The 23,837-nt window shown below is 39.6% G+C and overlaps 1 protein-coding gene across 1 annotated transcript in view; it reads right to left on the bottom strand.

Annotated features, from left to right (window-relative positions):
* Nucleotides 1-23,837, bottom strand: part of COL22A1 (collagen type XXII alpha 1 chain) — a 237,215-nt gene that overhangs the window by 190,910 nt on the left and 22,468 nt on the right. Inside the window, exons 2-3 of the mRNA XM_085300726.1 lie at nt 18,894-19,052; nt 13,975-14,541 (exon numbers count right to left, since the gene is read on the bottom strand). Coding sequence (XP_085156852.1) covers nt 13,975-14,541; nt 18,894-18,984 — 658 coding nt within the window. The 5' untranslated portion in view covers nt 18,985-19,052. The remainder of the gene's footprint in view (nt 1-13,974; nt 14,542-18,893; nt 19,053-23,837) is intronic.

Genomic DNA, 23,837 nt, shown 5'->3' on the forward strand with positions numbered 1-23,837 from the left:
AGAGAGAAAAAGAAACAACCTGCAGTAGGATATGAATAAGAAAAAACTTCCTTGTTCCCAGGAGACCAAGAGACAGGTTTGGAAATTTCAGTAGGGCGTAACAGTTTACGATCAAAGCATATATCCATGAAAATCATAGGAAAAAAAAAATAAAAGCTGAGACTCTTCTTATTATAGGCCCCCTGCACTAAAACAAATAAATATACCCACATGCAAAGCCAAATCACTTGAGAGATATAATCATCTCAAAAATAGTTCACAGAACTGAATGTGGTGACAGGGTGTAGTAACCTATCCACTAACTTCTTTTATTCAGCAGTCATGTGTTGTATTCTTAAGCTGACTGTAAGTATCTAGCACTGTATTTTTAACTGAATAATAACATGCACAAAGGGTTTAAAAAAAAAAAAAAAAAAAAAAAAATCCCACCCACTGGGATAAATTGCCAATTATAGATGAAAAAATCCTTGACTTGGAACCAGACATAGTGAAGAGACTCCTCTGTACCACCTTAAATTCTCTGAAACCAGTGTCTCAGAGCATATAAAGCTATGAGCATATAAAAAAAATCAGTTTGTAAGAAATAGAAATTAATTTACCGAATACTATCAAGGCCATTACGGAGTCAAAGAACAGTTTATCAGATACGTACACAAACCAAACATCAGCTGCTATGCTTGTTACTGGGAATAAGAACAGCTAATGGAAAAAATGTTGAATTTTCAGAAGGTTTGGAGCTGCTCTACAAATCATGGAAATTTTATATTAGTCTTTAAACAGTATCTTTAAATAAGTCTGTTAAAAATCAACATGCATGACTCACTAATCTGGCACAGAGCTTTCTGATAGCTTGGAGGAATAGTTAGCAGATATCTCCCCAAATATATTGATTTGTAACTAGCATAGTAAATTTTGTAGGACATTTTGCCTTTTTTTAGAGCATGTTATATACTCATGGTTCAGATAAGTCTCACGGCCTGTGTGATACAGCTAAGATAATGATGACTCCCATTTAGTTTATGCTCTCTTAACCTTTTCATTAAAGCAGGGAGCTTCTGAACAAAAAGGCCTCGGAGTCTAGAAGGGGAAATTGTGTCTCTACAACTGGAGTTGTGATTCCAGGCTGTAAATAAGCTTCACTACAGCAAAAGTGTTAATGTTTGCTCTCCAATACGATTTGTAGGATAAAATGCTCCCAAAACATACAGGAAAATATAGWGTCAAGAACTGGAAAAAATGTATATCCAAAGTTCTTAATCTAGACACTTCAGAGACTTTCCAAAGTGCTAAACAGACCTCTTCTACCTCTGCTGGAGTTGTGCACAAGTAGTGTTTTTTACAAAAAGAGAACTGAGATTGGGTTTTAGGAGTCTGAAAATCAAGGGCCTGCCTGGATCATTTTAATCCTCTGAGACTTGACCAGATGAACTGTCTGTCCCAGACCCGTCCCCTATAGATCATGATACTTACTGTGTATAGTACACTTATATACAAAAAGCAAAATATTCCAAACAAGCCATGTTGTCTTCCAGCAAGGCAGAGGCTACAGCATAGCTGCCTGTGCAAATGGCACGCACAATGAATTCATCTTAAAATTGAATAAAGATGTTTGTAGTTACCTATCTAGAGCTAAACATATATGTAGAAACTCTGTTGATTCAAAGACATTTGCCATCTTCTAGTCCTGTTCATAGCCCCAAACCTACACGAAGCACTAGTATTCCTTCCACTGGGCTTTTTTACCAGGTCCTACATGTCAGTTCTTAAGGTTGACAGTATGAGATGACCAGTATGGATGAGTAACAGACTTGGTARCATAAGAGGGCTCTGTGGTCCCAGCTAAGGTCCTTTCCAGTTTCATTCCAGTATGTAYGAGAACAGTTTGTTTCTGAGCCTGACTTTACTGCAGTGAAAACCTCCAAGATCATTAAGCAGAAGCKGATTTGTCTGCCTATCTCCAGATGCATCCTTCCTGCTTCGATTAACAAAAAAAAGGCTATTCACACCAAAGGTGTCTTTCAACAACAGTAATTAAAATAGCTGTCTCCTTCTCTGTTACTCTTAATTGTATGTCAGCCCTTAGTTGGTCTTTAAAGTATTGTTTCCTTGGTACAATGAGTCAACAGACTGCAGTAGGCAGTGTCACAACGCATTTTTTCTTCAGGGGCCAATTTGTCACAAAAAAAAAAAAAAAAAAAAAAAAGAGAGAGAGAAAGAGAGAAGACACACAGGAAAAGACAGGAGCCCAATTTTAAGGATTCATACAATTTGGCAGTACATTGTTAGACCCAAAATGACATATTTGATAACAGTTTCCTTAATTTACATTGTATTCTGYGACTGCACAACTGCCATGGCTTCAGACAGCTAGACAAGAAACACAACGCACAATTCTGAGCAGCAGAAGCCTGAAATGGCACAATATAATCAGGCTGGCCTATATACGTGTCTGTAATGTAAATCCCAGAAGACTGATTTACTGGTACAAGTGACTAAATACTATYGTATTCACAGAACACCATGGGGAAAGACTCAACGCATTTGTTTTTGGCCGTCAAAATGAGGAATTCAGTATGAGCAAATTATCTCAAGCTCTCTCAAAAGTTAATGAAAAGAGATAGGCCTCAGAGACTGAATCATGCCACCTGTCTTGGACAGTCTTAGAAAAGGATGAATCACTCTCTAGAGGTGTCTGTTTCTTTCCACTGACTAGCAAAAGTCCAGACAAATAATTTTCAGACTGTTGAAGTTAAGCAATTTGAATCCCACTGAAGATACTTGAAAGTAAAGACACTATATTGTTTAATTCAATTTATAGATCTCAGTTCTGATCCAAAAATTGCTTTAAACTCAGAAATGACCTTAAGAAATTAGTGTGATTTGCCAAAAAGCATTAGCACTAGCAACTAAAATTCTGCTCYACCATCCTACTTGTGTCATCTTAATATTGCAGCCTCTCACAGAGATGCTWCGTCTTCACTGCCAAAAGTGAGAAGTTTTTATAGCAGATAACTAATACACGTTATCTATCTTGCTATAAAATCCTGGGGGAACAAAGCATAGTGATTTCTACTGCCATGTAGCTAAACGAAATCTAGCCCAGAGGTAGTAGATTGGGTTGATCTTGCCTAGTTCCATGGCACTAAAAATGTCCTGTATTTCATCTTCACTAGGGCTTTAATGTGTTATGGCTTTCTATCTAACTCATTGTAAAAAAAGACTGATGCTTCTGGCTGAAAGGGCACAGCTTTATTTTCTAGAGTTAAATGTGTGTGTGTGTGTGTGTGTGTGTGTGTGTGAATGTCTTAATTTCTAGAGTACAGATGATGTTACAGACAAGCTGTATTTAGCCAAGCTAAATTTTGACTATTAAGCTGCAATGAAATGAAGTGAGTTTTGAAACCTAATATTGAACTAGACTGCCATTCAACAGTTTAAGGCAGTAAGTGACCACTGTGTCCACTTGAGCTATCTTCCTTGAAGACRTCCTCCCTACTTCTGATCAGCATTAGCATCAGTACTTACCATTCCCAAAATGGAGGGCATGCCTAAAGGCATTTTATGCAGAGCTGTGAACTGTTCTCCATCATTTGTAAGTGCTTAATACAGCAGAACTTGTTCCAACCTCTTATTTGCATTTTAAAGAAACTAATTATTGCCTTATGAAAAAGCAATTTCCCTAGGTGTTCAAAATGCTCCCACTGCTTTTGTTTCATTTCATAAACAGATTATCAATTTGAAAAAAAAGGAATTTGGTCTTTGGGTGTAACTTGTAGAAACCTTGATGGGATTGAAACACTAACCCTGCAATTTACTAACAAAAATAGCCCACCAGCTAAACCATGCACCATCTCTAGMGCTGTGGGGGAAAATATTCTCAGCAGACCAGTGCAATATGATTCAGTTTTGTTTGTTGGCTCAGTTCATTAGAAAAGAAAGTAAGAAGTGAAATTAAGTTGCAGAAAAAACTGATAACCTTTACAAACTTTCTACAGAAGAAAGTGTGCACCAGTTCATGTTACCAGTTGATGGAAAATGAAATRGTTCTGTTATTTGAGTGTGAATTCCAGCATTAACATCTGGATGAAGAYCTCCATTGCAGAGAGCAAGGTTTATAGGCATCAGAGAGATGCCTAAAGCTTCAGAATAAGCCCTCTGAAATTTAAATAACAAGTCCTGATTTGGTCCTGGGAACAGGGATAAATTTCATTGTCTTCTAAATACWGGTCAGCAAGACAGAAGTGGTGGTAGCATTTTCATCTCAAGGCTGTAACGGTAAGTGGTCCTGGCTAGCTTGTTTCAGATGTTGTCAAATAACAGACACATTAACGAAGTCAGAGAACATGGTTTCACAGTCAAACTCTTCCTTGCTGTGWAATTGTTTCCAAAAGTAGTTTCACTTTCAAGTTATATAAAGACACCTGCAAAACGTCACAAATTTTCTAGTGAAACTAYTTGATTAGAAAATAGCTATTCACCCAACCCTTTTGTTCTAAGCAAACTTGTGCTGAAAAGCCCCAGGGGCAGACTGCAGCACCGGCTGTGTCCCACCACGGAGACCTAGCACCCATGATGGTACACATCTAGGCTCACATGTTCTGGTGCAGACTTACCYGGGATTTTAAGATCTGCATTTCTCATCACACCTCCTCATCACAAGATTTGGAGCTTGAACATATGCAGCCAGGAGCAGAAAAACCCTGAGAGACCAAGCTCATCATTCCACTATGAAGCTTACAGAAACATTCATTTCACAAGAAGCTGCAGGTTTCAGGAAGCTAATTTCAGGAAAAGTATAGTAGCCTATGGCAGGACCTTTAGTGCATTATATGGGCTTTCATATGCTCTGACTAACATTCGAGCTTCTCTGTATCACTTGCAGTAAATTCTACCAGTTCAATCAGCAGAACTGTGACTAAGTCTCCACAGCATGTTTCCAGATCTGGCTTTCCATTTCTTAAATAGAAATATATCCCCAAACCAAGGGAGAGAAGAGGAAGTCTTTCGCTCATAGCTGCACCTAACCAGGACGAGTGGCTGTCCCGATCTACATAAAGCCTACGGTGAAAGATACCATTAGATTTTCGCTGGAATTTCTAGAATTTGCCAAAAAACTACATCAAGTGTAAGAAAAAGGGCAAGCCTAGAACATTAAATAAGTACTCTCCTTTCAGTGTGAGGCCAGCTTAGGGGGTGTTGATGAAGGGAGAAAGAAGCCCTGACTACACAAAAGCTATCCTGCCCTGCTGAGGTTTAAAGGCCCTTCAGCTTTGCGAAGGACATATGGCAAGAGATTGCTCCTCATCTCTCTATTTTGCTTGGACAGAAAAGCTTGTAACTAAACCTGAAACCTCAGAGGTTTTTCTGTGCCTTGCCCAAGACTCCTGCTGAGCGTCTACCCAGCTGCCCTGACCTTGGCCCTGCCCCACAAGACTTCACAGATTATTCTTTCTACTGAGCATTCCTCATCAGTTCATTAGAAAACAAACACCAAGACAGACAGCGTTACCCAAAGGATGAGTCCTCTCCTTTACCCCACCATTTGGAGTCTACTGGAGCAGACAGAAAGCCTCCTCCTGTTTTCAGCTGCATAACTATTGAGCTCTACAGCCTAATTTTTGAAAGTGCTGAGTATCCACAGCTCCTGCAAAATCAATGAGGGCTGCAGGCACTGTTGAAAAACAAGTTACTAATAAYTTTTAGCACATGACAATACGTTCCAGCTTTTTGTCTGTTCCTATTTCTGTATTTCTCTTTCATTCCAACACTGTTTAGAAATCTCTCCCATAGTCACCATATTTTTCCTCTTTTTGTTCTCTGAACGGCACATTACTTTTTCATAAGATGTAATTTCTTCTGCCACTGAGACCCATACTTTTTCTGATTGTCTCAATGCTTCTTTCTRATGTCTGGGACTTACTTTTATGTCATGAGTCTAATCTTCTTCCTGCCTCTACAATTAGTTTTACCGTACATTAAACATTGTTCAGAGATTTCTTATCTGAAAGTCAAGAAAGAAACTATTATAAACTAGGAGAGATGTCGTCATTCAATTAGATTCTGTGATTTGGGACACGACATTGTGAGCAATCCAGAGATTCATTATTTTACGTAAAGTAATTGTCCATGTTTTATGATGCTACTATTTGTATGCAACTGTTTAAGAAAGAAACTGCAGATGAGAAAGGGAAGATGGRAAAGATTGATCTCATTTTATAATACCTTAGGACTCTACTTTCAAAAAGTCCTTTATTAAGGCATCTAGTACTTTACAGATATGCAGGATTGGAATAGAATTCTCTTTTCAGTTTTATCAAAGAAGAGTGGAAGTAATTCCATTTTCTGTCAAGGAGTTATTTCTAAAACTGTGTTGTTTAAATGACTGTTGAATCCATACCTTTGCTCCCTAAACAAAAGGAGAAATAAGACCATGGCTGCTGCAAAGCTGAACTTCTTTCTCATCTCAAGACATTGCTTTTTTTCAGCACACGAGGGAAGAAAAATAAATCAATAAATCTCTTTCTAAAACTGTAACAGAACTAAGATCTGTTCTGAACAGAGAAGCCACCAGGCTGCAAGATCACAGAAATAACAACGTGCTGCCCGGAGGAACTGACAGCCAGCCTGCATCTAGGTTACAGCAGTGGTCAGCCTGCTCATCCTACCTACCATTGAACCCTGGCAAGATGCTTCCAGCCCAACACAGACACATGTCTGAGGAGGGACAGTTCTGAAGTTACGGCTACTGCCCTGAACAATAAGAAGTTGTCAGTGGTAACTCAGTAATGACTACGCATACCAAAAAGTCTATTTAAGGAAAATGGAATAGAATCATGAAGAGATCAGTCTGCAATTGGAAATTTTGTAGATAAGACAGTTTACTCAAGCCTGACAAGTTTCCCTGAAGCCTAGAAGCTATGTTTGAACCTGAAGAACCTCTCTAGTAATCCATTTAGTGCACATCTTGACAGCAGAACACAGGCACTAGTTTAGAGGTAGGAGTACATGAAGGATTTTGTTCAGCTTCCTTAAGTCCTTAGCTAATGTTATGTAGTTCATCTAGCTGGTATGAACCAGCACTGCAGCAAAAGATACAATCCAGGTCTTCCTCCTGCCCCTAGTTCTCACCTTGTGCCTCCCCCAGGACAGAAAAAGTCCATGTGCTTGCATGGTGAACTAAATCTGCGTAAAAACTAATCCAGGAAAGAAAATAAGAATATTCATTGGCTCCCTGCTGGTAGGCCACGTGGTAGTTCACGGCAGGGCCACATGAATGCCTGTGCTGACAGATGGGAGAAGAAAGTTAGGAAGAGTAAGACTTCCTTTTTTAGCAGCAGTGATGGCTTAAACTGGTCATGAAACAACACCATTGCTAATCTCAGAATAAACCTACTGTCCCAGACTTAATAGGAAATTATTTAAGTGATATTGACATTGCACAGTAGCAGAACACAATGGAAGTTGTGTTCTGGAAAAGCAGTTATTTCTACATAGTATTTGAAGGAGCTGAGGAGTAACCAAGAGTCCCTGCTCAGTTTCTGAGCTCAAGCACTTCTTCCTGCTAGATTCCATCTCTAGAATGGTTTTACTTTAAGTTAGTGGTGGCTGGACCAAGTGGAAAATCATATTTGAGTGTCTCAGGCAAGCATTCGGTTGGATAACAAAAAATRCTGTAAGAGAAAAAGAAGATCTTTGCTGTGCTTGCTGGAACCATAAACCACGAAAGCAAGCTGTCCTTCAACCATGAAATGACAGAAGAAAGTTGCATGTCATCAGCACTAAGCCTGTYAAATATTTTATCTCCTCCCAGCCCRCCAYCCATGAAAAGTGAAAGTTCTTTTCCTCTTTCAAGCAAAGGATAAATCAGTTGGAAAGTCTGTCACAGCCATTTTATGCCTTTGCAGAATGCCGCAGTTTAGCCAGCATACACGATGATGAAGGCTATGTGATCCTATCATCGGTGACATGAAGGATTACTACAGGTTGAGATGTCACAGATCAAGTTAGGTGCAGTGTTTGAGAAAGGCATCACTRCAGCCGGGGGAGATAAGATTATCAAGAAGCAACTCAAGATATCAGAGGTGACATCTGCTGGGTCACTGCCTAGTTCTATTTGCTAAAAAAACAGAAGTTGTCTATTGAGCTTTTATCAGACTTTCCAAACCATTTGGAAGTGATTACATTTCCAAGTGAGAAAGCACAGGAGTTAGATTATTTCTATGGAACATATTCTGTTAATCAGATTTTAGCCAGTTCATTAACAGTCATTACTCCAAAACACATCACCTTCTCAGCACTCAGCATGGAGGTGCGTGCCACARATTTTTGCAAATAAATGTATAGGTTCACTTGTGGCACATCCCAAGCTCTGTCCAGACGACAGGAAGCTATATTCACATTTGTGGGATATCTCCACAAGCCATCGCAWTGATGAAAAACAACTCCTAAGACCCTGCAATAAGATCAAGTAAGATTTGGAACTACTGCTAAACTGAACTTTTAGAGAACATAGATAAAGGCAAATCTCAAACTGTGAAAGCAAAACCGATCTATTCCCAAAGCTGCTCTACAGACTAAAAGAACTGAAACTACTACCACAATTAAGCCCAGTAAAAATAGTCTAGCTTTCCTAYTTCTGCCAGTTGTTGAGTTCCACCTCCTTTCCTATTCCATGACAAAGCTACCCAGAAAAGAGTAAATTTACAGGGAAATCTCAGAGCTCAACAAAAGTATAAAATGAGGGTAAATGATACTCAAGTCAATGGTTAAGTAAATACCATTAGATGCTGATGACTTCAGTTATTTCAGTATTCATGTGGAGCTTAGCCATATTGATACATCTCTTGGGAACTACCCACTCTTCCTATATTTATCACCCAAAATATGGCAATTCAAAGTCTGCCCTTTGGAATGATCTTTGTGCATTTYTTTTGATGTTGAAGGCCAGGAAGAAAAGTCTATCATTCTCATGATGAGCTCTCCAATGAATATATCTTGAATATGAGCAACACTAACTTCAAGAAAGACACTTCTTAACTTTTTTGACCATTATTTTGAACGATATGTTCAAGTTATTGTCTTGAGGACCAGAAGCCCTTTTATGTCAGAAATAGAGCAGTGACAGCAAAAGACCTACATCATACATGCTCAAAGTCAAAAAATACACCTACAAATAGAAACAGAAAATTTGTGAAGCAGCTGAACACAAGTGATTTTGAGATTTCATCACAGGCCTTGCTATATCCATTGAAATCAATGACAAGCCATTGGTACCATCCAGTCATTCAAACATTTTAACCCTATCTCCTTCTGCATGCAAAGAATTGAGATTCTGGTGATGATACACTCTTTTGGTCTTCCACACATGTGACTGCAGATAAACAGATCTTACAGGCAACTAAAAACTGATTGAAGAACTACATTATATATAAAAGTAATTAATGGCCACAGACAAGAATTGATTAATTCTGATAAAGACAGTAAGAGGCCTGCCAAATTCTGCCACGAAGACCAGTCTTCCAGGCTGTTCTACAGACATTAGTGTTGATAAATAGCGTTACGTGTTCAGCTATCTAAGGTTTCAGGCAATAATTCTCCATCAATTGCAAGATGACTTCAGCACATCACTAAACACAGTGCTGCTTCTCACTGAGCAGTCTGGTAATAGGCCTCTCATCTCTGCTAGAAGAAAGCAAACACCACTCTGTAACACATCTGCCAGAGGAAAGCAGTTAACACAACATACTGATTCCACCAGGYTCACCCAAACTCTAGCAGGCCAGTYGACAAAATTGCTRAGACAGTCATGAAAGGAGACATACTTTTCTCCAGTATCATATGTTCCTAGAAATCCCTTTGACYGACACCTCAAGCAGTTGAGAAGACTGTGTGGAGTATCAAACATCTCAGATTTCAGTTCCTGGTCCAATGCTGAGCACAATGCTCCCACAGTCCTTCCTCTGAAAACATCCACTTGTTGAATGAACTACCCTTTGCAGAGACTGTATCGCTAAAGCTACATTTCTTCTCAAGATGTATAATCTGAGTTTTGTCATACAGCAAAGGTTTACTAATCCCACATATATGCAATGTGATCTAAAGATGCTAAGTAATAGGCTTATGGAGCCAGTAAACCGTGAAAGAGGTTTAATGATAACAAAATAAATTCATATACTGCAGCATTCAGAGCACTTCAATCAGTGTTGTTTAAAAAAATACCTCTAAGCAGATACTGTTTATTTTAGGGCACCATTTCAGTGTCCCCCACATTGAGGCTTAAATGTCAAATGACAGTGCTAACCACCAGTATTACCAGATCTAAGACAAGCTGACAGCTCTGTATATGCACTAACTTATCAAATCAAGTTCCAAATGTGTTGAAATCAAAGCAATTGGCTTTCCTTTGACAAGCAAAAACCTACTATTTACCTAACAGAAGCAGGTGCCAGTATATTTTTAAATATTCCATAGCTGCCTGTTCTCATCTCTACCATATAAGCAAAAACCCTATTTAGAAAGCATGTAGCATCTCTGGAATTTTTAGCAGAATGCATCTCTCCTGCTGTCATCTAAAAGCATCTCCCAAATTTTCCTGCTAACTATAGTCAAGAATGTAATGGAGAAGTTTGGCAAAAATATCTCCCACTGCCACAATGTTCCACTGAGCAGACATGTTATTTTCCAAATCCGCTATGCTTACTTCCACAGTATCAAATGAGAGCTAAAATGCTATTAATGCACTTAACGACATGTTCTTAGCAATAAATTCAGTCAAATATAGCAAAACAGAATGACAGAAATGAGGAGACATCCAGTGAGACCAGAGAGAAGTGATTCCGAACAGCTGCTGGCATGAAATCCAGTATCTGCAGCACCGCACGACTCCACACATTTCTGTAGTACAGTAGCGCAAGGACTGGAAGAGTCATCGTTGGTCAGTACAACAGAAAAACTCTCTCCCATTTCCTCTCATTGATTCATGTGTCTCCCACGAGCTCACAGAGGATTATGTCTACTAAAACCCTAAGCTGGCTCCAGCAATGTATGCTTTTGTCTTAGAATATGCACAAACTAAACACTAGCATGGCATGAGCCCACTCCAYGGGTGAGGTCCTCCTCCTGCTCTCCAGAGGTTTGTATGTTCTTTTTTATATGTAGTGTTATCGTATTAAAATTACAGAAATTTAACAACAACTATTAAACGTTACATTCTGAATATGGGTAAGGTATAGCCCTTACAACTTACTGTGTTAACCTGAAATTTAAAAGTGGTGCATGCAGAAGAAAAGACTAAGTCCTATTCTCCACCATTCTTCTCCCATCCCCCAAAGCATTTCCAACCCACAGATATGAAAGTTTCCTGATCTCTATGACAACACTTCTACTGACGGTGCTTCTCGTCTCTCACCCTCTGTTTCAATGTCCAACTTCAGTGCAGAGCAGGAATTTCTTGTTTGTTTGTTTAGYGCAGATGTTAGATGTTAAAAACACTTCACAGGCAAAACAATAAAATAAATAAATAAACAATGGCAAGACTTATTCTGCCAAAAAACAGTTTCCTCATATTCAACCTAGAGAAGACAAGGCTTTGGGAAAATATGAAAACAGCCTTCCAAGCAGAAAAGACTGACACACACAGGAGGAGAACAAACTCTTCTGGGTATCCAGTGAAAATAGGACAAGATCAAGCTCAAATTGCAGCAAGAAGGACCAAGACTTGACACCAAAATGAAAGCCTCTCCGATTAAGGCTGTGAGGGGCATTACACAGCCTCACTGTAGACCTTGCATCAGAAAACTACTCAGCATGGCCTCCTGAAGTCTACTGCAGACCCATCATCTATAACTGCCATTGATGTGGAAGTCATTCTGTTGTAAAGTTTAATACATTTTTATGCATCTGTATTTGCTGCCTTAGTTGACAACCCCTCTTTCCATGCTGGATACCCTTCTTTCAAATCCATCTGCATCCAACTCATCCTCCCAGATACCTGGCTACTCAATGTCCCTTATCACTGCTAACTTCCTTACATTTCATTATTTGGTCTACATACATACACATTCTCCACCAGCTGTATGGTCAAGTAATTCGCCTCCTCTCTGCTCCTTCCTTTATTGTTCACTAATGTTCAATGTATTGTTCATTAATGTTCATTAATGTTCATTTAATGTTCAYCACTGGTGGTGTGATTCCCTTTGTTCTTACATGGAAATAAAAAAAAAAGACTTTTGTTTTACCCTTAAAAATTCTCTGTATCTAATAAAAATTCCCTTTCACTTACCCTTTTAGAGGCTTTATTCCTCCCCATTTAACCCACTAGGGCAAGTGGAAGCAAATACCCTCGAGAGTGACAGTTAACACACTCAGGATGAAGTATGCTTTTAATAATCCTTTGGGATCCAATTAGAAGTGGTATGAAAACACTTGTGGACCCAGGATGGGCACAGAGTGCCATGGGCCAATGGCATTATGCYCAGTAAGAGAGGCAAATGATTTCTTGAGAAGGTGATAAAGACAAACCCAGGGCAAAAAGGTACTGAAAGCMTTTGTTTTTAAAAATGTATGTAATAGAATTTCAAAGGAATATCAGACCTAGGGAGTCCAACAGCTGCAGTAGTAAGTTGGYTGAGTGCAGCTGGCCCACCAGAACGGTCTACACTTCGTTATTCTATTGTAGTCTTAAGTGTGTATTACAACTTTGGATTATCAAGGAAAAAGACAGCTCCTGTGATCTCTACAGCTTGTAGTCAAAATCCACCACAGCTTTTACTTGTATTGGGACTATCCTGTCCATACCCTTTTTTATTTGGCACACCTGGATATGGTTCAGCAATGCCTGCTTGTGTTAGCCATTGTGTAAGCATACAAGCGTTCAGAGCATTAGGTGAATATTTTTTCTTGCAAATGAAGTGCAGTAAAAGAGCATCACAGCACAAGCTACAAGACTTGTTTTTTTCAGGCAAGTTATTGTCACCAGACAGTAACACAACTTCCCAGCCCACAGACCTGATCATTGGCACGGTAGCATGTTACATCATCATGCAAGGACTCATCTGCCCATCCTTCAAGTTCAGACCTATGATCCAGACCAGTGTTCCATGATTTCAACCAAAAGAACTTACAGCAACTATAACACACACAGTGAAAACCCACAAAACCAGTGGGTTTCTTATATACAACCATCAAGAACTCTGAGATAGTGGTTTATCAGTGATGGAAGTGGAAAAAGATGTGTGATTGTTGTCCCAGTAAAAGTGCTGGGATATCAGCCGTTAATTAACTCTATCACAGTCCTCCTTCACCTGGGGCTGRAAATTCAAAGTGCACTTATTCAGTGTGAACTTCATGCTCAGTGGACCTACACTAAAAGCCATTCGATATATCACACCAAGGTTTTGCAGTCTGTAGCCAGAACGTTAGTATGTACCAGTGGTCAGTAGGATTCTGAAAGGCAAATAAGCCCAAGTATCCCTTTTGCTTCCTAAAGGATTATTCTCAGCAGCTTCCAGAGCACTTTTTTTTATATTATAATACCAGAAAATAAGGAAAAGTTCAGTTCCTATACAAAATATGCCAAATTCTGTGTATAACTTAAGACATCACCCTCCAGATCTATGACAGGATGCCCTGGAAATAGTTCAAATTTTTTTCAATCCAAAATATTATAAAGTAAATGAACTCTATCAGAACAAAAAGCGAATCCATGTTTTGCTCTCTAGTTTGACCACTGCAAGTTGACCTATATTTAATGCTGACTTTGGCCGAGGAGCTCAAAATGAGCACTTTATCACTTCTCCAGACAGTAAAATGTCTTTTTACAGAGCAGAATATCAAAGACACTAAAATAAAGAATTATTATCACAGCATTATAAACAGGAAACCATGAAGGAAAACAATCACAGATTTTTCATACCTATGTGTCAACTGAATCTATTACAATTCTCATTTCATAAAAGAAGTGGGAGCTCTACTTACTTTCACAAAGACGTCTTCTCAGCTTCCCCCGAATTTTATCAATGGCGTTGTAATCAGAGACATGAAACACATGAGCAGACTTGGGTTCCGAAGCGATTTCATCCAGTTCCTCTTTTAAGGCTTCACCAACACCCACTGCAAAGATCCTAATTCCAGCCTGACGGGCTGTAGTGGCTGCATCTAACACATAATCCTGGCTCCTTCCATCCGTCAGAAGGATAGCCACTTTTTTAACAGTTTGGTCACTAAGTCTCCCACCTGCTTCTTTGGAAAAACTGTAAGTGTTGATGTACCTGAGAGCATCTCCAGTGTTTGTGTTACCCCCATAATACTTAATTTTTCGCGCMGCTTCTTTGACTTCCTCACGGGTCTTGTACCTTCCCAGGTCAAACTCCGTGGTTGGCTGATCGCTGTACCGTACTACACCTACGTGGGTTTTATCTGGGCCAATCTCAAAAGTTTCCACCAAATTAGAAACCCACTGTCGAACCTTCTCAAAATCTTCTTTTCCAACGCTGGACGAGGCATCCAAGATGAAAACAAGGTCATAGTGAACATTCTTGCAACCTGCAGGAGTGGCAGAACATGTCACTAACGAAAGCTGAAAGACAAGTGTCAAATAAACCAAATATGCTATATGCATTTCTATTTAATGAGTAATTTTGAGGAGAAGCAAACTCTCCCCCTATCCTACAAAGAAAGTGCAGATTCTCAGTCTTTCTTACTTGTGACTCACTCCATCTACTTTAGGGCATCTACAGTAGATCAGCACATACTTTACCTTGAAATGCAAACTGTATTTCTTTCTGCACTACTAACTACTTTGCTCAATCTTTCACTTATGCTCTCCGCATGAATATGAAGACATTTTTCTCTTTAAAAAACTCATTGCAGTTCMTTTTTCTGTCCCTTTTGTTCTTGTAATGCTCTGAAATGACCTTGGCAGATCAAGAGACCTGTCTTGACCTTGCCTATGCTAATCCTGACTTTGACTAGTGAAGCTTTTATGTTTCCCCTTGCATTAACATTATGATTTATTTATGCTTAGCTAGAAGTTCTTTTGCTCAGCATGGTATCTTGGTGAAGCAAATTYATAACAAGATTATTCTGATTTTGAGGCTGTCTGCCATTGACTATTTACTAAAGGACGACTCATGAATACTGGGATAGCTTCCTTGACAACAAAGTACAGTTCGTTCATAGGGAAAACGTTCACTTAACCTCACAACCAGTCTTCTGGCTCTAGCCATGATATTTGTAATCTGAGGCCTATGTAATCCGAAAGGCAAATGTATTATAATTGCAACCTTCTTGTCATATGAAGCCAAACTGGTCCATATATTTGTCAAATGCTGGCCAACAAAGTAGATCTCCCAGGAGATGTTGTGTAGCTCTCTCTGAATATATGCAAATAAATATGCTGTATAATCACAGAAAGTCCCAGAGGTGACAAACACAGATTATCATAATACACTAGTYGGACAAAGTGTACATATACATACAGGTTTTATTTAATTGGCTCTTATATGCCATAGATTCTAACAAATTATGCAATTTTAGGACTGAAAGCTGCTTTACAAATTCAATTTGTTTATGACCACAACCATCATTTCTCCAGTAATTCTAGTCTCATGTCCTCTCACAAAGTACAACCGCTTTTATTGAACTAATGGTAAAAAGCTAGTTTGATTAATCACGTGAAGAACGAGCACATTTAACATGATGCAAGACAAAGAGTTGTTCCATATCAGTAACTGTGCCATTTAATTTCTATCAGAGTTACAGGGCTTTTCTATGCCCCACCGACCTGGGGAAGTGTTATTTCTTTTCCCTAAAATGTTGGCAGCTGCCTATAAACCCTTCTACCGTCAGCCCCTGGTCTGCGGTAGCCCACATCCAGCCCACGTCCACCGAAAGAGGTTTGCTTCCTGTTTCACTGCAAGGCCCTGGTTCCCCAACTGTTCTCACTATGATGACATTAATAACCTCCTCTGGCCTCTGATCTGGATTGAATAGTTTACTTCCCTTGGTTAGAAAATCTGAGAATATTTGTGAGAATGCCTGTCTCTTGCCCTTGGTCCTTGCCTGAGCCACAGACTGACTCAATGGCTTCACCTTGGACCTGCCTCATTGTGATGGACTTGCACGGACTGTTGTCGACCCAGCTACTGTCTCCAGACCTGGTCYRGACCCTGACTTGCTAACTTGCATTYCTGGCTAGACGTCACGGCTGCTTTGTCACTGTGAGCTTCTCTGGCAATCTGGAGTCTTGGCTGAACCAGGCTACTACCATGGGGCTGGCCCTGCTCACCTTGCCTGGGGGTGGTGGCTGTTGAGCCTCCTGCCCTCCTGGCGCTAGGATCCCACTCAGCTCTACTAGGGTGCAAATGTCCCTGCTGCACTCCCGAACCAAACTAAAATCCTAATGTAAATGCACACAATGTAGATGTTAGCTGAAGACTACGATTTTTAACCTGGCAAAGACCAAACAGTACGGAATTATCATCCACAGTTTATCCAGTCAAGCAGTTACCGGAAAACCAGCTCACTGAAAAGAAATATGAAGTGTCCTACCCAAAGACAAGRGGAATTACATTGTTGCCATGTATCCTTACTGAGTTCCAGCATGTGAGCCCACAGGAAAATTATGAAGTCTTCTCCCACTCCAAAATTTTACCCTAATGTTCATAAATTAGCTCTACTGATTATTCTAGGGACCATATACCTGCCCTAAAAATGACAGAAATGACAATAGCACTGGAAGGGACAGCACAGGTGGCTCACTCACATGAAGAGGACTTGCCTTCAGGTAACAGTAGAAGCTTCTCTTAAGACACGAGTTACAACACTCTAGGGCAGCGCTCACAGCACAGTGACAGTGGTTGACAAGACAAGGTGTGCTGCAGGTGACARTGAGAAGTTAGCATCTGTTGCTGCATTAACTTCTACTTTAGAGGACATCCAGCAACTTGACCCAGATGCTGCTGTCCCCTCCATGTCTAAGGGAATAATGTACTGTATGGGATCACGTTCTTTCATGGCATTTTGCGAGCGGTGGGACTGCCTTTCTCTAACCACTSAGCAAGAAAGGTCTAGCTGGATTCATCACTAACACGGGCAGCCATCCGAAAGTTGCTATGAGAAGACACACACAGTAACTCTCTCAAARGTGACAAGGGTGTGAGGAGGATGGAACATATGCTGTTATATTATGGGATGTCAATTACATTACTTCTGTGTGCATCAGATAGATAGATTGATGAGTGTATTTCTGCTTGCTCTTTGCCGAACTTGAAGCATAYAGCATATAAAAGCAAAGGCTAAACAACTAATCTCCACTTTCCTATAYGAAAAAAAACACGGTTATAGTAATCTATATTATCTGAAAGAATATTAATTAAGTGAGGCTAACTAAAGAATGTAAGGGTCTAAGTATTTAACCCACAATGTACAGACCTTTCTGTTGCTTATTTTAATGATTCTCAGCAGGAGAGATGATTGCAATTTAAAAACAAACAGAACAGACAGAATGAATCCTGTCTGTGTTCAAGGGCAATGAGCCTTAAAAAAAGGAGGGGTTTTGAGGTTTAAAATGTGATGTCTGTTCGGATAGTACTGCAGGGAAGAAAAAGAAGATCTTTCAGGATCATTTTCTTAGAGTCAATGATTCGTTGCTTACAGATCTGATGACAGTGAGATGAAATGCTGCAGAAAAGCTTTTAGTAAATATTAATCTGCATTTTTAGCACAATAATGTCCAGTGCTGGACAAAATTGATTGTTTTCCAGGAATAGTATAATAATATTGTTTACTGGCAGAAGCAGTTCATGTTAAGGGAATATGGAATATAATTCAGAGMGGGAGAACTCCAGTTTTGCAATTACAGAAATGCTCTCTGGAAACATAATTCCAGGAGTTGTATTCATCCCTGAGACATTAAGTCATCCATTTTTCTATACTGTCATTAAAAATGGTTCATAAACAAGCCATAAGTCCAGAATTATTTAAAGTAATCATAGCATGAACACATAAATGGTATCACCATATCCYTTCTGGTATGACTGATCCACAAGCAGAAAAAAAGATGAAGTTTCACTTTGTTTTATTACTGACCTCTTATTCCTGTTATACTTCTTCCAAAATGCTGTAMATAGATCATATAACATCACTGTAAAGCAGTTATTCCTTAGATTGAGAGTCAGGCTAAAAACTACTTTTCTTTAGTATAAATCGGATAAGGCTACAGAACAGCCAGAATACCTCCATCTCAAAGAAGGGCTTTTCTGGCCCTAAGGTATGGTCACGTTCACATCCATATGAATCAGCTCTTCCCATTCCTTCAGAAAACTTAGTGGCCTTGTCAAGACACAGGGACTTGTCTAAGGCTAACCAAGCTTATAAGAACTGTACAGTCCTCTAATGCACTTGGTGCCATTTGGGAGAAAGTGCTAATTGGGACAGGCCAAAAAATATGCCCAGGAGTATGCTATTAACTGGACAGTACAACCATTAGACAGCGCCTCAGCCCTGTTTAGCTCACTAGAAAAGTTCCAGCCAGATCAAAAATCCACCAAGTTTAATCTGAAGCCCAATGAAAGCAATGGAAGAAATTATCTTGACAACAATGCAGGGTAGACGAAGCATATGCAGAGCAAACTGCATGCTGCTCCCCTTAATCTTGGTGGCTAATCTAACATTACTAACCCTGCAGCAGTACCAGGGAGCTAAATCATAGTTTTATCCAGCTAAATCATAACTTTGATGCTTGAGCTATCTCTATCTCTAAGCTCTATTTTATCTTTTCAGTGGTGAATGTCTTGCTGGGTTTGTTACTGTTTTCCTCCTAGCAGCAATCACACTTCAGACAAGTAAAAGCCCCAGCTGCTACACGAGGGGGTAAGTTGAACGGCAGTGCGTACCTGCTCTTTGTGCCTGGCTTTTCTCTCCACCGAACACAAATGCAAGAACAACCAGGAGATGGGGTAAACGGCACCTTCCCATAACAGACATATCTTCTTTCTCACATCAGCTTGTCTTCCCACCGTGGTAAGGAGCTCGCTATAAATCCAGTCGTTAGCCTAGCAAGAAGGAAGAGGAAAACGAAGAGCAAGTGTTAACCCACAGAAACACGGACAGAAGCAATGATGAAAGTCAGAGGAGCAACGTTTTGGGGACTTGTCTCTTCTGTCATTTGACTAGACACAAATCACTCGGACAAAGAGGCAAGGAGTTCACCTACTTTTCGAAAGCTATAGTCTTTCACAGGCTCTATTCAACATGCAGCAGCCTGAATTGAAAAGGGGTAAAGATTACCAGATTATTATACTTTAATTGMGCCCACTGTCAGCTACACAATCAATGCACTGGAGTGGAAACCATTCCTGACCTGGCCCTCCCAAACATTCATCATTAGGAGATACACGACACAGAGCCAAGATAAAAATCAACTGCAAATTACACAGAACCARTTGCCTCCTCATCCATTGCTACTTTGAGCTCCTGAGCCTCAGAAATRCTCAATGATAAAAAAGTGATAGTTTTCATATGTGTACTTGCTGCTACCAGTCCTATATGTCTATATGAGCAAACTCAGCAGCTTCAAAACACATCTTTCAGTTATTTAGTTTAAATAAGTGCAAACGCTTAGGTGGATGATCTTCAGTTTAAAGGTTCAAATATAGCTCGAATGAAGCCACTGAAGTCAGGTGGTATTGTAACAASTCAGGCAGAGTGTCTGGGTTGTTAGAAGTTTAGATACATTTTTTAACACTAGACTAGCTCTTTTTTATTTTACTATTTGTTTGTTGATGCTGTGTTATTGATGGATATTATAAGGATCACAGAATAATTTCAATTTTATGTATTGAGCTCTACACACCCAGCCAAAAACAGTTTCTACCTTGTAGTTTTTACACACTTGGAAAAACTTTCTCTCAGCTTCAGGAACCATCTTTCCTTCTTTAGTGYACAGGYTACTTTTTGCATTTTGTCAGCGTATTTCTCTATGTATGTACACATATTGGCTTCTCACTGGTGATGCTGGGCAAAAAAGGTGCAAAGGGGACACTGCATGTTGTCTAGCATTGCTCTAGGACTGCTTATGCATTCTAGGACATCTATTTTCAAWGCAATAGGGTTCTGGGAGAATCAGAGACAAAAAAGAATTGTGTCAGCATTTATTTAAAAGTAGTCTTGATCAGTCAAATGCTGGACCTGTCTTTATAATATACCTCAAAAATAAATTGAATATCATTTTGGCTTAGGAAATAAAAAAGATAAACCCATATGTAGTCATTGTGAGGTAGTTGTAAATCCTTATTACCACGTAACCGCAGGACAAAATGCAGACTCCTGCTTTTCTAAAGTCCATGTCGCATGCAGACAGGGAGAAAATAATATACCTAATATATCCTGTACTCTTTAAATAATAATAATAAAAAAAAGCCTCTGCCAGGGGTGTGAAATAAATGCAAGAAAGGATGCAGAAAAGGAAGCATGCTTATTCAATCATCCCTAAACCCAAAGGGTACAACTAGGTGTTGTAGTTTACACCTCAGCCAGACAGTGTCCCTGTGACACAGTGACGCACTCAGATTTGAGCTAACTACACAAAAAGAGTAAGAAGAGAATGAAAGTATCGCCATGCCATACAGAAGTTAAACTTGCTTCTAAATAAATATATTACTGAAATACCAATCAGCTAGCCTCCTGCACAGGGAGTAGGGCATGCATTACTCAAAATWGCTATGGGAGCCTTCGGACCAAGGCTTTTCCTTCTGTGTATTTCTCAGTAAAAGTCGGTTTCTGGCGCCAGCCAGCCGGGAGCAGGTTAACGGCAGAGGAAGAGGTGAGAAACCAGATCCCTCATTCAGCTTTTTGTTTTTCAGTGCCGAAAGCTCAGAACGTTGTTTCTCTGTGTCTGAACATGCACAACATCAAAGTTTTATAAATACATTATTAAAAACAACCTTTGCCAGCTGCAAGCCCACATTAGGACAGGATAAAAAGAGCAGACCACCCGCTGGTGTCACTCAGCAGAGCTGCGTCGGACAGACGGACACGGGCTCCAAATGGAGCACACGCTCTGCTCCTGTGAGCTTGGTGTACACCGTCGACTTCGAACTCAAGGGATTCCTGTCCCAGCAGAAGGGCTATGTACATAAGCAGGCTTAAGACCTGAATTTCTAAGGCATCATTCCTTTATCTGCTAGGATAAAATATTTCTAGAGCTCATTGCTGCATTAGCAATGTAGAAAGCTACCTCTGAAAAGACATTTAGACTGAGARCTAAAAATAGCGAAAAAACAAATCACAACATTTGCTTAAAATCTATAAATTTAACCTGTGGTAGCTATAACATGCATTAGTGGTTCAATATTAGTCTTGCATGCAGTCAAAATACATCATATTATCCATTTTTATAGCATGGAGAATTGAATCAAGCCTCTTAACTCGTAACTACTTTATGTATGGAAGTTTCAGTGAGAGAAAATTGCACCATTCACATCAACATGACCTGTACCATGGCAATGAAATCTTCAGAGGTAGAAGAAGAAGGGTTGGAGGTAAGGCATTTTCAGTGAGGAGTCTTCCATATCGGACTTTCTTTCTCACTTCAGTTCATCACTGTGAGACTGAGCTGAGTTTGAGATTACAGCAGCTGATCGATATTTTTCTTCCATTCCAGAAGAAAGGGTTGAAAAGAAACCAAGAGTGGGAAAGTTCAGGTTTTAGAGGGATCCAAGAACAAGCAATTCTGTTTAGTGGACACCATTTCCAAGTGGCCATTTTTTTTTTTTTTTTGGAGGGGGGTATACTTTTTTATTTTTAATTCAGCCTATCATGTCAGAGCATTTTTTCCTCAAAGTGGCATAAGACAACGTATCTTTTTTCTGTTCATCACTGTGGGATTCCCTTGTAACACACGTGGATGCACTAAGTGGCTTTCTAAAAAGAATTGACAAACCCCCTGTCACATCCAAGTTTGTTACCAGACTGTGGACTCCGTAGCTGATGCCCTGCTTTTAACAGTTTAATGGAAAATAAAGAACTGAATCATTCTGACTCCACGCAAGTATCATGTGGGAAAGGCATCCAGGCCCAAAAGCATGCTATTAAATGTTAACATGAGCTCCCTACACTTAAAATACAGGCATAGTACAAAGCTATTCATACCACTTCACAGCTGAACAAACAATATGGAGAAGACAGACACCAGTGCCACACAATCGTCAGTGCTGGTATAGCATTTTCCAGGGGGGTTGGTATAGAGTTTTAGGTCAGTGAGCATCCATGCCTAGGTCTCTCCGCTTTCAAGCAATACATAAACACACTTTGGGAATTTTATGTCCATAAATAGCTGCATTAAAAAAAAAAAAAAAAAAGCTAGAAGAGAACTGGATCTTCTTGACTCAAACGTGTTTTCCGCTTTTGCTCACTGTTGGGCTTCTCTTGCACTCCTGCATTTTAAGGGACGCTGCTTTCCCTTCTTGAGCTTTATCCTTTATGGTTCCTAGGAACAGAGCTATGACTCTGCAGTCCRAAAAATGTTGTACAGGTGCAGAACTGAACTGCCTAGCTGGAGTCCCTTCTGCTTGCTTACTGGTTGCTTTCTGTCATGGCTTTTTTTCTCAGAGAACCAACATCAAAGAATATCCCGACATCAGCTTATGTGGAAAATAAAGTCCCTGTTCACTGTGRATAAGAAAGTAGTGTTTTCTGTCCTGCTGTCTCTCTCTTCATCCTGCCTGATCCTGATTTGGAACAACCACAGGGTCACAGGTGGTTCTTAGATGACACTGTCACATTCTTGTAATGCAGGAGCCACGAAGGAGAAATGTGTATGAAGGAAGAAAAATAAAACTGAGTGTTTAGAAATAGAATCCTGGAAAAATTAAAGGAAAAGAAGGGACAAATACAAAGAATGTGTCAAAGAGGAAAAATTTCWCTGTATTTCTAGCACGAGAGATTTAAAAACAAACACTAGACATTCCCTGCCTCAGGCCCTCCAGATGCTGTTCTTCTGTCCTGTTTTTAGAGATGTCATCCATACAGAAAACCATGTGAGTTAGAGATGGAAAAAACCAACCAATTTCTCTGATCTATTGCATCCTTCAGAGGAATGATTCAGTCATAAAATTGTATTAATAAAAAAAAAAAAAAAAAAAGCTCTGGAGTCAATAGTAAGATAAGCATTTCAGCAGTGTGATCTAATAAAACTGCTCATACCTCATGCCAGCAAAAGTTCAAAGACCCTGCAGGGACAGTGCAAAGATCAGTGATTCAAGGCTGAATGTAAAAAGCACGTCTAGTTACGGACTTCAGCGTGCTCATTAACATATCTGAACTTTTGCTGAAGGGTACRTTTTACTAAATCATAACACCGAACTGTTCATCTTACTGTTAAATTCAAGGGGGGAGGGGGCTTGATATTATTATTTTGCTTAATTTCACCCATTCGCCTGCTGCCATGAAACATCACCATACACTGTATAAATGTTCTAACTGCACAGGCATTCATAATTTGATTTTAAATGTCTTCAGTATGCTCCTCTGAACTAGAGGTTAGCTCGGGGTGAAAAGATGGTGTCCAATTATACAGCATTTCATAAAAAAAATATGGAACACTAATACATTTGACATCTTAGTAGAGTCAGCTTGTTGATCACGTCTCTTCCAACTACTGCATTGAGCAATTTAATTATCTAAATTACTGCTGATATGAGCAGGAAGTAGACCATGTAAAAGAGAGATGGAATTTTCTCTCTCTTTCTTTTTTTTTTTTTTTTTTATTCTCTCGATCAGCCCATAGTGTCATATATCTTTGTTTGATACTTTTTAAATAAAGAATCCAACGGCATCTC

The sequence above is a fragment of the Rhea americana genome, unplaced genomic scaffold, assembly GCF_003343005.1.
Source record: "Rhea americana isolate MKP2758 unplaced genomic scaffold, rheAme1 scaffold_0, whole genome shotgun sequence".
Taxonomy (NCBI): Eukaryota; Metazoa; Chordata; class Aves; order Rheiformes; family Rheidae; genus Rhea; species Rhea americana.